This window comes from Schistocerca americana, chromosome 3 (assembly GCF_021461395.2).
Source record: "Schistocerca americana isolate TAMUIC-IGC-003095 chromosome 3, iqSchAmer2.1, whole genome shotgun sequence".
NCBI lineage: Eukaryota > Metazoa > Arthropoda > Insecta > Orthoptera > Acrididae > Schistocerca > Schistocerca americana.
In genome coordinates this window covers 710779143-710796658 of record NC_060121.1, presented here as the reverse complement: position 1 = coordinate 710796658, position 17516 = coordinate 710779143, and the positions used below count along the sequence as shown (strand labels likewise).

Genomic DNA, 17516 nt, shown 5'->3' with positions numbered 1-17516 from the left:
ACGCCCTACATAGATTTCTGCCGTTATGTCTGTTGCTTGCCTTTCAGCACTGACAGTTCTACGCAAACACGGCTGCTCTTAAGTGAAGGCTGTCGACTACTGCATTGTCCGTGGTGAGAGACCTGAAATGTTGTATTCTCCGCACAGTCTTGACGATATGGATCTCGAAATATTGAATCACCTAACGATTGATGGAACAGATGCCCCATGCGCCTGTCTCCAGCTATCACGTTCCAAGTCTGGCATCAAGTGGCAATTACTACGTCGGAAACCTTTTCACATGAATGATCTGAGTACAAATGACAACTTCGCCACTGCAGTGCCCTTTCGTAACTTGTGTACGCAATATAACTGCCATCTGCGTGTGTGCATATCCCATGACTTAGCACACCTCAGTGTTCTTTACACCAAGGCGGCACACGAGGGTTTAAAGACTTAGTCGTATCGGGAATGCTTCCACCCCTGGCACGAAAGACCATAATAATGCCTTTTTGCATGTCAGATAAATCACTTAATTTCCGCCTTACGACAACAACCGTACTGTTGTCCGGGTATCTCCAACACACTTTATATACCCTCCATTTCCGGTGCTGCAACCTATCGTCTCTGAGTGGTTATTGCACGTTAGCGTCAAACATTGTATGAAGGTCACAAATTGCACCGTTTAGGATGTCTTAAGTTGCTCCCAAACAAATCCTTTCCAATTAATCTAATTTGCTTTTGAAAGTGTGTTTGCTTCTCGTTAATGGAAAATTACTTTTATCCTTCGCAATCCAGACTTCTTGTCACCGGTGGTGTGGCTGTCCGCGGTGGTCTAGCGGTTCTAGGCGCTCAGTCCGGAACCGTGCGACTGCTACGGTCGCAGGTTCGAATCCTGCCTCGGGCATGGATGTGTGTGATGTCCTTAGGTTAGTTAGGTTTAAGTAGTTCTAAGTTCTAGGCGACTGATGACCACAGATGTTAAGTCCCATAGTGCTCAGAGCCATTTGAACCACTTGAACCATTCACCGGTGGTGTAATCAAACTGGTCTAAATTATTTATACACTGCACAATAGTTATTCTTCCATCATTCACAAGTAACGATCACTTTCTACAAAGTATAAAACGCTGACCATAGGCTGTCTCTCAGAGGAAATGAATTTTAGCTGCCAAACCACTATCTTCCAGCCCCTGAAATAATAGCAGTTTCGTTTTTGGCGTGACATATTAGGTATATGTTCTATTCACAGTAACAAATCGTACTGTGCAAGCGGATGAATTGTTTTAAGTTGGTCTTAATGCGAAACTTTTTTAACAACATGGGTTTGGTGTCACACATCCAACGTGACTTTTATATTGCACAGAGTTTTGTCAGTGCTAACTGAGCGTGTACAATACACGGTACTCTTTCTTCAGTTACAACGTCAGTTGTTTCATACATTGTCAAATATTGTCGTCCAGTACAGTATTGTGAACATTCCCGACGTGTCTTTCTGAAGTCACATGGTAGGGGCGTCAGCCTTGCAGCTTCTCTTCAAGGAAAGATTGTCACGCTTTAGTTCATGTGTCTGTTTCTTTTCAGTGTATAAGAGCATTGCTTCTTAAAATTATCAGTAACATTTGATTAGCTAGGGTTGGCGATAGGCATTCTAGATAAGGACTTTGATAATTGTAAGTCCCTAGTTTCTCGATTACCGTATGGAGTAAGTTGACTCTTGACTTACGCTGTTGTAAAATGTGTACTGAGATCCTGAAAATGAGATACAATTTATAGCAACGCCTTTTTGCGCTGACCAGCGAAATTTTCCCTTTGACCTTCAAAACAAAACTGCATCTTAGATGAGAATATTTTATATCTGCGTTTAGCGCTTCCCCCATTTTGATTTCAATTTTTCATATCGGTTTTTCTCTTCGCTGTTACTTCTGGCTTCACAGTCTCTTCTGCTGACTTCTACCTTCTGTGGTCTTGAACAAACAAGCAAACACCTCTCGGAACAGGCCTTCAATGCCCAACGGCACCGACCGGCCCGAGGCCCACGAGAAAGACAGGCCGCGGTGCGTACGTCACGAAGGTAGGCCTGGACTCGCTCGCTCGCTCGGCTCACCAGACGAAATCTGTATCTAAACCTGTTAACTCGCAGCTGGGCGTCTTCGTACTAACGAGAATTGCATCTTCTGCTGGAATCTGCTATTATCAAGTCCTGCTCATTAACAGTACTACAACAAAATTTAATTTCAGTTCAATGCTCGATAGAAATGGTATAAAGGCTTGTTTATAGCATTTAGCCTCTTCTGCTGGACAGTCCTCACTTCACAGAAGAGGTGGTGCCTTATGCAGTTGATAATCATTTTGGCATGATTTCAATTTTATTGGACCCCAATACAGCCGCAATAAATTATAAGTAGGCCTATGGGCTTCCGATCATTGTAGGATGAATAACAGTAAGACTCTATAATAGCGTATTCCCGTAGGAGATGCAATTCTCGTTTGTACTACCCGAGGCCTCCGGCCTACCTTCATGATATAAGCGCCGCGGCCTGTCTTTCTCGTAGGCCTCGCGACCGGCCGCAGTGTCATCCTCAGGTCTCATGCGCCACCGGATGCGGATCTATATCTACATCTGCATTTATACTCCGCAAGCCACCCAACGGTGTGTGGCGAAGGGCACTTTACATGCCACTGTCATTACCTCCCTTTCCTGTTCCAGTCGCGCATGGTTCGTGGGAAGAACGACTGCCTGAAAGCCTCCGTGCGCGCTCGAATCTCTCTGATTTTACATTCGTGATCTCCTCGGGAGATATAAGTATCGGGCAGCAATATATTCGATTCTTCATCCAGAAACGCACGTTCTCGAAACCTGGACAGCAAGCTACACCGCGATGCAGAGCGCCACTCTTGCAGAGTCTGCCATTTAAGTTTGCTCAACATCTCCGTAACGCTATCACGCTTACTAAATAACACTGTGACGATACGCGCCGCTCTTCTTTGAATCTTCTCTATCTCCTCCGTCAACCCGACCTGGTACGGATCCCACACTGATGAGCAATACTCAAGTATAGGCCGTCGAGTGTTTTGTAAGCCACCTCCTTTGTTGATGGACTACATTTTCTAAGGACTCTCCCAATGAATCTTAACCTGGTATCCGCCTTACCAACAATTAATTTTATATGATCATTTCACTTAAAATCGTTCCGCACGCATACTCCCAGATATTTTACAGAAGTAACTGCTACCAGTGTTTGTTCTGCTATGATATAAGCACAAAATAAAGGATCCTTCTTTCTATGTATTCGCAATACATTACATTTGTCTATGTTAAGGGTCAGTTGCCACTCCCTGCACCAACTGCCTATCCGCTGCAGATCTTCCTGCATTTCGCTGCAATTTTCTAATGCTGCAACTTCTCTGTATACTACAGCATCATCTGCGAAAATACGCATGGAACTTCCTACACTATCTACTAGGTCATTTATATACACTCCTGGAAATGGAAAAAAGAACACATTGACACCGGTGTGTCAGACCCACCATACTTGCTCCGGACACTGCGAGAGGGCTGTACAAGCAATGATCACACGCACGGCACAGCGGACACACCAGGAACCGCGGTGTTGGCCGTCGAATGGCGCTAGCTGCGCAGCATTTGTGCACCGCCGCCGTCAGTGTCGGCCAGTTTGCCGTGGCATACGGAGCTCCATCGCAGTCTTTAACACTGGTAGCATGCCGCGACAGCGTGGACGTGAACCATATGTGCAGTTGACGGACTTTGAGCGAGGGCGTATAGTGGGCATGCGGGAGGCCGGGTGGACGTACCGCCGAATTGCTCAACACGTGGGGCGTGAGGTCTCCACAGTACATCGATGTTGTCGCCAGTGGTCGGCGGAAGGTGCACGTGCCCGTCGACCTGGGACCGGACCGCAGCGACGCACGGATGCACGCCAAGACCGTAGGATCCTACGCAGTGCCGTAGGGGACCGCACCGCCACTTCCCAGCAAATTAGGGACACTGTTGCTCCTGGGGTATCGGCGAGGACCATTCGCAACCGTCTCCATGAAGCTGGGCTACGGTCCCGCACACCGTTAGGCCGTCTTCCGCTCACGCCCCAACATCGTGCAGCCCGCCTCCAGTGGTGTCGCGACAGGCGTGAATGGAGGGACGAATGGAGACGTGTCGTCTTCAGCGATGAGAGTCGCTTCTGCCTTGGTGCCAATGATGATCGTATGCGTGTTTGGCGCCGTGCAGGTGAGCGCCACAATCAGGACTGCATACGACCGAGCACACAGGGCCAACACCCGGCATCATGGTGTGGGGAGCGATCTCCTACACTGGCCGTACACCACTGGTGATCGTCGAGGGGACACTGAATAGTGCACGGTACATCCAAACCGTCATCGAACCCATCGTTCTACCATTCCTAGACCGGCAAGGGAACTTGCTGTTCCAACAGGACAATGCACGTCCGCATGTATCCCGTGCCACCCAACGTGTTCTAGAAGGTGTAAGTCAACTACCCTGGCCAGCAAGATCTCCGGATCTGTCCCCCATTGAGCATGTTTGGGACTGGATGAAGCGTCGTCTCACGCGGTCTGCACGTCCAGCACGAACGCTGGTCCAACTGAGGCGCCAGGTGGAAATGGCATGGCAAGCCGTTCCACAGGACTACATCCAGCATCTCTACGATCGTCTCCATGGGAGAATAGCAGCCTGCATTGCTGCGAAAGGTGGATATACACTGTACTAGTGCCGACATTGTGCGTGCTCTGTTGCCTGTGTCTATGTGCCTGTGGTTCTGTCAGTGTGATCATGTGATGTATCTGACCCCAGGAATGTGTCCATAAAGTTTCCCCTTCCTGGGACAATGAATTCACGGTGTTCTTATTTCAATTTCCAGGAGTGTATATTGTGAAAAGCAATGGTCCATAACACTCCCCTGTGGCACGCCAGAGGTTACTTTAACGTCTGTAGACGTCTCTCCATTCAGAACAACATGCTGTGTTCTGTTTTCTAAAAGCTCTTCAATCTAGCCACGCACCTGGTCTGATATTCCGTAGGCTCTTACTTTGTTTATCAGGCGACAGTGCGGAACTGTATCGAATACCTTCCGGAAGTCAAGGAAAATGGCATCTACTTGGGAGCCTATGTCTAATATTTTCTGGGTCTCATGAAAAAATAAAGCGAGTTGGATCTCACACGATCGCTGTTTCCGGAATCCATGTTGATTCCTACAGAGTAGATTCTGGGAGGGGCTTTCCCGGACTTTGTCAGTTTTCGTGAACGGCTAGTTCTTAGTCAAGTAGCTCCTCATTTGGCCTCACAAGAGCTGAGTGCACTCTGTCTGTTTTCTTGAGCACACCAACAATCCACAATGTCTCCGATATGCGACTTGCCATTTGCTGTATTGCCACAGTTTTGAAGTACCCACTACTGCTGTTCGATGCAAATTCCATACCACGAGAAATTCGCTTTGATAAGAGGGCGACAACAGTTACAATTTTTATTATATTTAAAAGTATTATCATTGTGTCAATAATCATGAACATCATTAACATTCCATCATTTCTACAACTGTTTTCTGTCTAAAAAGATTACACAATACACAAAAAATAATTTTCTATAAAATATATTTGAAAAATGATGTCATAGAAAGTCTTTTAACACATGAATTCTCATAACGGTTAAACGTGTCAGTGTGATTCAAATACTATTTACAGCAGATGCGCTCTTTGGCCAAAGTAGCACTGTTAAAAATAACACTTCTTCGTCGTCACTGATTCAATAATGAGACGGTAAGACAGGAAGGAACAGAAAGATAAGATCAAAGTTTTAGCCTTATAATGCCATTTATTAAGTTTACACGGGATAGTTTTAAGAAGCACTAGTTCCTTAACCATTCTACATACTACCAATTATCTTCTAGATCAGTCTGTAATGAATGTATGCATGAGTGTATTTGTGAGAGTGATCGATCATGTTTGTATGGACAGGTCTGAGTGACTTATGCAAGATAAGATTATCGCGTTGTAACATGTCACTTTTTGTGTTACATTAATGTTTAATGATATCGAATGCACCGTAGAGTAGCGAGGTTTGTGGTAACATGGAGTTGAAAGGTAATATCAGAATAATTACGAGTTGCTGCAGGGTCGTTATAACATGTACGCCTAGCTGGGGTGTTGTTGGCGACTAGGGGAAGCGGATGAGGTTCCAGGAGCGTCGTTGCCTAGACGACTCGGCGGGAACATGTGGCTCCGGCGGAGACCACATACCAGCGAATCCTCTGTCGGGCACGCACTTGGCGCTGACGGGCCAGTCGCAGATGCCTTCTGCCTTGTTGTACTGCAGCCCGCTGGGGCATTCGAACGTGACCGGCTTCCCGTGGTCGCACATGCAGAAGCGGCTGCAGTTGAATGCGTGCGGCAGTTGGATCACCAGAGTGTCGTCGCCGTTGTACTTGGGACAGCCGCCGACCGCGGGGCACTCCGTGCTTTCTTGCGGCTTCACTGGAATGACGTCGGCCGGCGCGGGCGCCGTGCTGGAGGGCTCGCGCGTGAAGATGACGGTCTGGGCGCCGGGCGGCGCTGGCTTGTCCGCCTCGGATTCGGGCGGCGTGCCGACGGAGCAGCCCGCGGCTGCCGGCCAGTCGCACACCTTGAGCACCGCGTTGAAGTGCAGCCCGCTGGGGCACACCACCATGGTGGGCTCGGTGGAGACGCACTCGTAGAACACGGAGCAGTTCCTGTCGTCCCGCAGAAAGGTTATCGAGCCCGAGCCGGAGAACGTGGAGCAGCTGCCGATGGGTGAACCGAGGGCAACGCTCGTCGTCAGAGCTAGCCAGAGGCTGCCTACGATGAAACCTGAAACAGGAAATGACGGCATGAGCGGAATGCGATCTCACTTCCAGACGAAAGCAGGGTAGCGAGGTTTGGTTATTGTTGTTACTGGCCAGCAGGTAAATAACAGTCGAATAGGTTTTATGTCATCTTCCAGACAGTTGGTTTTATTCCCGACTTTAATGCTTTGATCACACTGGAGTGGAACGGGGTAGGCGTGTCTGGAGGGGGTTCCACTCTTTGCATGCTGCTCCCAGTGGAACCTCTGACTGTGTCCGCCTCAGCTGCCGGCCCATCCTTCTTTTCTGTTATTTTGCATTATTCTAATCTCTATTTCGCTGATGTTTATTTAATCCACCACTGTTTCAACCCGTCATCGAATCTGCTGGGGGTTGGACGTACAGGGGATCTCTCGTTGCTGATGAGACCCCAGGTTGTCATCTGATCCCCAGTTTAAAAACCGATTCGAACCGTCCTGACGTTCACTATGTGTGAGGGACAGTCACATTAAACACCCTTCACAACAAGACCATGGAATGGTTCCATTCAAAAGTAATCACCACAAGCGATCCACAGATGCACCTACAGTTGCAGCCGGCCGGAGTGGCCGAGCGGTTATAGGCGCTACAGTCTGGAACCGCGCGACCGCTACGACCGCAGGGTCGAATCCGGCCTCGGGCATGGATGTGTGTGATGTCCTTAGGTTGGTTAGGTTTAAGTAGTTCTAAGTTCTAGGGGACTGATGACCTCAGAAGTTAAGTCCCATAGTGGTCAGAGCTGTTTTTGAACCACAGTAGCACTTCCTCGTCCGACCGAAACCGATGTTCACTCTCACTTTCTTCAGGTCACGAGCGATGTGAAAATCATAGAGCAAACGATACTGATCGTACGGAGGATGACAAGCTGCGACATGGTCGCGAACTGAACAATGACCTGAAATAGAATAAGATTCCTTTACTTCACGTTTGTGGTCACAAATACTTATCTCATCAGACTACTGGTTTCGGTCTATATAATGTCCATCTTCAGATCTGTTTTATAAAAACGGAGGATGTTGCAGTGTTTCCTAACCAAATTGTTGAAGCTATCCTTCGTCTCATTGCAGTGTGGGGACGATACGGTTCGGAAACACTGTCACAACCTCCGTACAGCCTGCACCGTTCGCCATGTGATTTTCACATCGATTGCGAACATGAAGAAGGACGTCCCTGAATGTCGGTTTCAGCTGGCCGAGGATATGTAAGAGTGGGTGCGGTTGTAGATCTGACAATGGTCGACGGCGCTATACGAAACGGGAATTGATCGTATCGTCTCACAGTGGGATACATGTCTTAACACGTGAGGTGGTTACTTCCGAATGGACTCACTCCATGTTTCTTTTGTGGCCAGTGTGTGACACACTGTTTTATGACATGTTTTCTGAACGAGGTCGATGCTTTAACCTCCATAGAACACAACCTAACTTACAATCAGGATACTACTTCATGTTTACTACTGCTGGTCACGTGATTACATAGTTAAAATCGAAGACTTGTAAAGGGAATCGTGTTTCACGGGCGATTTCTTCGCTCTCCAGTGAAACACACGAGGGTCGTTTTATAAGTCTGGTAAATTTCCAAGAAATAATGTAACATTTTTGGGGCGTCTTCACGGATGACAAGCCTGTTTAATCCAAGAACTGTGTAAAGAATTTCGACGATGTAGAGTAAATTCTTGACACCCGTCTGAATTGTTCAGTGTGTCGACTGCGGCAGAAAATGAATAAATCCGAGTTTGGTGCCGTTGTTAAACATTTTCAGCTGAAGGCTTAGATTGCTGAATTAATCAAAACAGACTCGAGCGAAGTTCACACGGATACTGTACCGTAATAGAAGACCAATTGTTTTTGGATTAACGAATTTAAACGTGGTCGAACAAACACCAAAGCGCAGCTCCTCCTGCTGCCCAACTGACGTCACCACGAAGGAAACCATTGACAAATTAGTAATATGGTAACGCAAGAGGGCCGAATAAAAATTCGTGAGATTGCTGAGTTTGTAGGTATGCATAATATCTTGCACAGAGAATAGGCTTTGAAGAAGCTATGTGTGAGGTTGGTCGCAGTCGACCATTGCTGGGTCTTTTTGAATTTGAGTTTGCTTGAAAAAGACCAAGGCTGGTGCCCAAGAAATGGTCTTTCACCAGGATAATGCACCATCTCATACAACAGCGATAATGGAAAAGAGCATGAAATGGGATCTTAATTGCTTCCTCAACCACCTTGTTGACCAGACTCAACTCCCAACAACTTCTTCCTGTTAAATTTTGCTGGCTGCAAGAAATTTTCATCAAATGAGGAACTGATAGTTGCAGTCAACCAGTATTCTGAAGATTTTGTATAACCTATTTTTCCGATGAGATGACAAAGCTGGAGGATCGCTGAACCAAGTGCATATCTCTCAAAATAAACTATTTCGAGAAGTAATGTGAGTTGTTCACGAAACAAACATTTTTTCTTGCTTTTTTACTAGGCTTATCAAACCACCCTGTGCCGTGAAACTTCCGGAGAGACTGTAACCCCTGTACTAGATCATAAATTTTGCTCCCAAACCATAGGTAACATAATTAATGCGTGGCAAGCCGACTGATGTATCGGTATCACAAAATGAATATCCCTAATTATTAACTAACTGAAAATTATTAATTAAGTGAAAACTGGCTCCTCATTTCCTCGAGAAAAATAAAACGATCATCAAGGCTTTCAATGAACTGAAACTTGAGTAATTATGGTAACACAGACGGATCCTTTCGTGGACATTCGTACAGTGCCACACTGTAGTCATTCCGATACGGCGTCAGAATTTACTACCTGGTTTATTTTTTGAGTCATTAGTCTTTTAACTGGTTTTAAGTGGGGTGCCATAAATTCCTCTCCCTTGCCGACCTTTTCATCTCAGAGTAGCACTTTCTGCCTACGTCATAAATTACTTCTTGAAAGTACTCAAACCTCTGTCTTGCCCTACAGGTTTTAACCTCTTCAGTTCCCTCTGGGGGGGGGGGGGGGGGGGGCTGTTTGGGGGAAGAGACCAAACAGCGAGGTCATCGGTCTCATCGGATAAGGGAAGGATGGGGAAGGAAGTCGGCCGTGCCCTTTCAAAGGAACAATCCCAGCATTTGCCTGGACCGATTTAGGGAAATCACGGACGCGGAAATGAACCGTCGTCCTCCCGAATGCGAGTCCAGTGTGCTACCACTGCGCCACCTCGCTCGATTCCCTCTTGGAACAAGGAAGTTAATCTCTGATGCCTTAACACATGTCCTATTACACTATGTGATTTAAAGTATCCGGACACCATCAGAAACATACGTTTTCATATTAGGTGCTTTGTGCTGCCACTTACTGCCAAGTTCTCTATATCAGCGACCTCAGTAGTCATTAGGTGTCGTGAGAGAGCAGAACGGGGCCATTCGCGGAACACAGGGACTTCGAACGTGGTCAGGTGATTGGGTGTAACTTGTCTCATACACACTCCTAAGCATCCGTAGGTCCACTGTTTCCGATGTTATAGTGAAGTGGAAACGTGAAGGGACACGTACAGCACAAAAGCGTACAGACTGACCTCGTCTGTTGACTGACACAGACCGCCGTCTGTTGAAGAGGGTCGTAATGTATAATAGGCAGACATCTATCCAGATCATCACAAGGAATTCCAAACGGCATCAGGATCCACTGCAAGTACTATGACAGATAGGTGGGAGGTGGGAAAATTTGGATTTCATGGTCGAGCGGAAGCTCATAAGCCACACATCACTCCAGTAAATGCTAAACGACGCCTCGCTTGGTGTAAGGAGCGTAGACACTGGATGATTGAACAGGGGAAAAAAATAGTGTGGAATGACGACTCACGGCACACAGTGTGGCGATCCGACGGAAGGGTGTGCGTATGGCGAATACTTGGTGAACGTCATCTGCCAGCGTGTGTAGTGCCAACAGTAAAATTCGGTGGAGGTGATGTTATGGTGTGGTCGTGTTTTTCATAGAGGGTGCTTGCACTCGTTGTTTTGCGTTTCACTGTCACAGCACACCCCACAATGATGTTTTAAGCACTTTCTTGCTTCCCACTGTTGAAGAGCAATTCGGGAAGAGCGATTGCATCTTTCAACAGATCGAGCACCTGTTCATAATGCAATGGCCTGTGGCGGAGTGGTTACACGACAAGAACATCCCTGTAATTGACTGACCTGCACAGAGTCCTCACCTGAATCCTATACAACACACGCCGACTTCGTGCCAGGGGTACCGACAGACATCGATACCTTTTCTCAGTGCAGCACTCCGTGAAGAATGGGCTGCCACTCCCCAAGAAACCTTCCAGCACCTGATTGAACGTATGCCTGCGAGAGTGGAAGCTGTCATCAAGGCTGACAGTGCGCCAACACCACATTGAATTCCAACATTACCAATTGAGGGCGCCACGAACTTATAAGCTATTTTCAGCCAAGCTTCCGGATCCTTTTGATCACATAGTGTATCTTTCCTTTCTTCTTGTCACTGTCTTCCATATTTCCTTTCTCCTCCGATTCTACGGAGATCCTCCTCATTCCTTATCAGTCGACATGATTTTCAACATTCTTCTGTAGCACCACATCTCAAACGCTTAAATTCTTTTTTGTTCCGGTCTTTCCGCTGTCCATAATTCTCTACCATACAATTCTGTGTTGCAGACGTACATTCTCACATATTTATTCCCCCGAATTAAGGCCTATATTTGACACAGTAGACTTCTCTTGGCCAGTAACGCCCCTTTGCCGATGCTAGCACTCTTTTTTATGTCCTCTACAAACATTCTCCAAAAAGTTTCATTGAATTAAGGCATACGTTTGATATCACTAGATTTCTCTTGGCCAGGAACGTCCCTTTGCCTGTGCTAATATGCTTTTTATGTTGTCCTTTCTTCGTCCAATATGGTGTATTTAGTTTCCAAGGTATAAGAATTCCTTAGCTTCAAAAAGTCAACGTCTTGATAACCAACTTTGATATTAAGTTTAAAGTTAATCTCTTTTCTGCTAATTCTCATTATTTTTGTTATTTCAGTTTAATCTCAAACCATAACGTGTACTCATTAGACTGTTCATTCCCTTCAACAGATCCTGCAATTCTTCTACAAATTCAATGAGAATATCATTGTCATCAACAAACCTTATCGTTGATATACAGGGTGATTTTAATTAAAGTTAAACTTTCAAAACGCGGTAGAAATAAGATCAAAACGTGGTAGAAATAAGACCACTAGTCAGAATGACGTCAAACTGCAACGTAATATTATCGGAGAAGGGGGAAGACGTATGGCAGAAGAGAAAAAGCGTGAAAATTGATCAACAGATGGCGTTGTATGGGTCAGAACACGTAAATGAAAACACCTGCCATGCGCACGACCCATTGAAGTTGGTATAAACACGCCGAGTACACGGCTTTTCCTCCTTCCGCGTCTACCACAGTCGTCGTGACGTCTCAAAGCAAGAATTGCGCTCTGCTTGTAAAGCTGTATTACAGGAATGATGACTGTGCACACGTCGCTCTGCAGAAGTTCCGGACACTGAAGGGTTTGAAAAAAAGCGTCTGTCAGATGACTGCCGCATGTCTGGAGAAAATGATTCGCAAATTCGGAGACAAGGGATTCTTTTGGTGTGCGACCTGGTAGAGGGAGGAAACGAATTGATGCGACATCAGTGGAATCAGTGGCCACAGCAACGCAGGAGGATACGAGTGGTGGTGTGCAAACGTGTGGTGCATGGAGAACTACCCGAACATTGGACATACCCATGAGCACAGTGCGAAAAATCCTACGAAATATCCCTCTTTGCTATCCATTCAAAATTACCCATGTGCACGAGTTGCTTCCTTTTGACCTGCCTGAAAGAGAGAAATTCGCTTTAGAATTTCTTGCTCGCATGGAAGTGGACAATGATTGACCATGGAAGATTTTGTCGACAGACGAAGCTCACTTCCATTTGACCGGATATGTCAATACACAGAATCGTCGAATGTGGGCAACGGAAAATCCACACGCAAATGTACCACTACCACTTCATCTTGAAAAGGTCACTGTGTGTTGCGGGTTTACGGCATCACCCATCATAGGGCCATATTCGGTCCTTCTACCTGTACCGTCACTGGTAAGGGCTATGACTGTCTTTTGCGCAACCACGTCATTCCAGCCCTCCAACAGCGTGGATGTGTGGATTGGATCATTTTTATGCAAGATGGCGCACCTCTGGACATTGCAAATCCAGTAAAGCAGCTGTTGAAGCGCCATTTCGGAAATGCTAGAATTATCAGCGCCATTTCCCTGTAGCCTGGCCATCCCCATCACCCGATCTTAATCCGTGTGACTTCTGGCTTTGGGGCTACTTGAAAGATGTTGTGTTCAGCGTTCCGATTGCAAACTCAGCTGCAGTGAAGGCACGCATTGCGCAACACATTCTGAACGTGACCCTGGAAACACTTCATTCAGTTGTGGAACATGCCTCTGCCAGGCACTTAAATGTGATTTGCAGAGTATCCATGTAGATGAAGATGCAGATGCTGTTTCTCGATTACAACTTGATGCAGAAAAAGGTGGACAGCATATTGGACATGTTTTGCGCCGGCCACGCGGAAATTTATAATCCAATGTGGTTTTGATTAATGCTTTTAATGCGGGTTTTGGCCTCAGGACAATTAAAAACCGATTTTTCCTATCCAATGTGATGAGACGTTGCCGTGATGGATGGGCTTACGTAACTAACAGTATCACACCTGTACACCAATGCACACTGAGTAGTTCAGTTTGTTTAACGTCAAACGTACGCCTTAGGTATTGTTATATGATTCATTTGTCATTTGTAGACGACCACTATTAAATTGTGACGCATACAGCGTGGTCTATTGCTACATTCTGTGACTATTTATATTTCTTCTGCCATACGTGTTCCCATTTCTCCAATGATATTCCATTGCAAAAAAATGGTTCAAATGGCTCTGAGCACTATGGGACTTAACATCTGTGGTCATCAGTCCCCTAGAACTTAGAACTACTTAAACCTAACTAACCTAAGGACATCACACACATCCATGCCCGAGGCAGGATTCGAACCTGCGACCGTAGCAGTCGCGCGGTTCCGGACTGAGCGCCTTAACCGCGAGACCACCGCGGCCGGCTATTCCATTGCAATTGAACGTCATTCTGACCAGTGGTGTTATTTCTACAGCGTTCTGAAAGTTTAATTATAATCGCCCTGTACTTTCACCTTCAATTTTAGTCCCACACTTGAACTTTTCTTCTGTTGCCATGATTGTGTCTTGCATGTATAGATTGAACATTAGGGACGAAAGACTGTATCCCCGTCTTACACACTTTGTAAGCCGAGGACTTCTTTGTCTTATTATTTGCTCTTCATTCTTTGTACATATCATCCGTCTATTCCAGTAGCTCACTACCGTTTTCCTCAGAATTTCGAATATCTTGCACCATTTTACACTATCGAGCGCTTTTTCTAGATCAACAAATCGTATGAGCCTATCTTGATTTATTTTCAAACTTACTACCTTTTATGATGCACTTTCCCACTAATTGCCTTATGAATCTAAAAAACTACAGTTGACATAAGAGTACTCAAGTAGTCGGGCTCGATTTAACGTATATTCACATTTCTCTCACATGAAACAGTCGTAACTGTGCATGTACTTGTATTGTAGAAGAATTCCCTAGAGGGTACTACCTCAATGGACTATAGTCAGGCTTGGACGATAAAAATTATTGAAAATCTGAGTTTGCTCTTCATATCGGGAACTCGCAGTTATATCTGGTGAAAAATATACACAAATATTGTTGTATTAATTGTATATTTAAATTTCTCGTTGAAACTATGTCCGCCGCGATGGAATAGCAGAGCGGTCTATGGCGCTGCAGTCATCTACTGTGCGGCTGGTCCCAGCGTAGGTTCGAGTCCTCCCTGGGGCATGGGTGTGTGTGTTTTTTCTTAGGATAATTTAGGTTAAGTAGTGTGTAAGCTTAGGGACTGATGACCTTAGCAGTTAAGTCCCATAAGATTTCACACTCATTTGAACATTTTTTGAAACTATGTCCTTCGGACGCCCGAATATACACATATCAGAAAAAGTTTAGCATCACCCCGGTTCCCAGAACTCCTGAAGATCGACGTTGACTGTGGTTATTGTATCACAGACACATTCCCTTTGACTCTTCAGAGATGTTACTAAACCCGCCCAAAGACGTAAACAACCACGCATGAGCAGCGCCTAATAGACGGGGCGGATCCGACAGTCAATCAGTTCCAGTCATTCCACCAGGAAGGAGGTACACGGCTCGTGTTGTCTATAGTTGAACCATGCCTAGACAGACAATACCGCGGTTCGATCGCTTCCACATTGTTACTTTGCGCCAGGAAGGGCTCCCAACAAGGGAATTATGCAGGCGTCTCAGAGTGAACCAAAACGGTGTTGTTCGGACATGGAGGATATACAGAGAGACAAGAATTGTCGATGACATGCCTCGCTCAAGCCGCCCAAGAGCTACTACTGCAGTGGATGGCAGCTACCTACGAATTATGGCTCGGAGGAACCCTGACACCAACGCTACCATGTTGAATAATGCTTTTTGTGCAGCCACAGGACGTCACGTTACGACTCAAAGTGTGCGCAGTAGGCTGCATGATGCGCAAATTCACTCCCGACTTTCATGGCGAGGTCCATCTTTGCAACCAAGGCACCGTGAAGCGCGATATAGATGGGCCCAACAACATGCCGAATGGACCGCTCCAAGATTGGAATCATATTCTCTTCACCGATGTGTGTCGCATATGTCTTGAACCAGACAATCGTCGGAGACTTGTTTGGAGGCAACCCGGTCAGGCTGATCAGGCTGTCCAGCGAGTGAAGCAAGGTGAAGGTTCCCTGATGTTTTGAGGTGGCATTATGTAGGACCGACGTACGTCGCTGGTGGTCATGGAAGTCGCCGTAATGGCTGTACGATACGTGAATGCCATCCTCCGACCGACAGCGCAACCATATCGGCAGCATATTGGCGAGGCATTCGTCTTCATGGACGACAATTCGCGCCCCCATCGTGCTCATCTTTTCAATGTCTTCCATCAGTATAACGACATCGCTTGACTACAGTGGCAGCATGTTCTCCAGACATGAACCCTAACGAACATATCTGGGGTATATTGAGAAGGGCTGTTTATGGACGACGTGACCCACCAACCACTCTAAGGGATCTACGCCGAATCGCCGTTGAGGAGTGGGACACTCTGGACCAATAGTGCCTTGATGAACTTATCGATGGTATGCCACGACGAATTCAGCCATGCATCAATGCAAGAGTACGTGCTACTGGGTATTAGATGTACAGGTGTGTACGGAAATCTGGACCACCACCTCTGAAGGTCTCGCTGTATGGTGGTACAACATGCAACGTGTGGTTTTCATGAGCAATAAAGAGGGCGGAAATGATGTTTATGTTAATCTCTATTTCAATTTTCTGTGCAGTTTCCGGAACTCCCGGAGCCGAGGTAATGCAAAACCTTTTTTGATGTGTGGAATATTCAGAATACACTTGTGATACCAATATATTTCGCATGAGGCAAGGCTCAAGCTTTAGTGCAAATTAGTTGGGTAGGAGCTTTAGAAGCTTAAGATGATAAACGAGAGATGGACCCTTTTGTACTGGCAATCCGGTAAATTTTTGTCACAGAAACCCGTAATTATTTGAATATTGTTTTATATTCTCCTAAAATACCCAAGTGGAATTCGTTCAATCATTTGACATCAGTAGGGTAATGGTGCTAAGATGACTACAGATACCTCGATACATATTTTGAGCATGACCTCCGCGTGTAGTGGCCGCGTGGTTTGAGGCGTCAAGGCACGGATTGCGCGGCCCCTCCCTCCAGAGGTTGAAGTCCTCCCTCGGGCATGGGTGTGCTTGTTGTTCTTTGCATAAGTGAGTTTATGTTACTTCAAAGTAGTGTGTAAGTCTAGGTACCGATTAACTCTGATGTTTGATCCCACAGGAATTCACACAGATTTGAACATTTTTTCAGCACGACCACAAAACCTTTTCATACGAAGTGTTTTAGAGAACTCAACAATCTGGATTAAATCGAAGTACTTCGCCGATGATGAAAATGGTATCTACAAAATTATACTAAAAATCCTATGAATAAAATAAAATTCTATCTTCCAGTTCAGAAACTATTGTCAGGGAATGTTTTAATTCTGATAACGTGCACTTTGTTTGAGAACAAATGGAATTAGAAAATGGTTTTACTCACACTTACTTAAGCAACGAGTTTTAAATGGAGGAAGGAAGACTAACCTTTCATTGCTGGAGTGTTTTTCCTCTCAGGCTACTGGATGTAATTCAGAGACGGTTAACTGACTGCTTACTACTGCCTGATCGTTCTGCTTATAAAGTTCGAGGAGCTTAATCACGCCGATAAGAAACCAATTAACTGAATACCTTCTTGAAGTTATTGTTTCAAGTGGCCTACTAAGGCATGACGAAATGTTTTGACCTACGCATGGCCTGATGAACTCTTTCGTGGAATGCATTTACTTGTATAATTTCTTTCACTGTGTTTATATAGTAAATTAAAGAAATGAATGAAAAGTAACATATGCTTTCTTTTTGTAAGAGATTAGTATTGAAAACTTTATTT

At 45.7% G+C, this 17516-nt stretch overlaps 1 protein-coding gene across 1 annotated transcript; it reads right to left on the bottom strand.

Moving 5' to 3' along the window:
- Positions 1-5803: 5803 nt before the first annotated feature.
- On the bottom strand, positions 5804-17249 carry LOC124607347 (probable chitinase 10). The gene is made up of 2 exons (XM_047139652.1): positions 17174-17249; positions 5804-6836 (listed from the first exon to the last, which is right to left on the bottom strand). The coding sequence occupies exons 1-2, from the start codon at positions 17178-17180 to the stop codon at positions 6166-6168; spliced, it is 678 nt and encodes a 225-aa protein (XP_046995608.1). The 5' UTR covers positions 17181-17249; the 3' UTR covers positions 5804-6165.
- Positions 17250-17516: the final 267 nt, after the last annotated feature.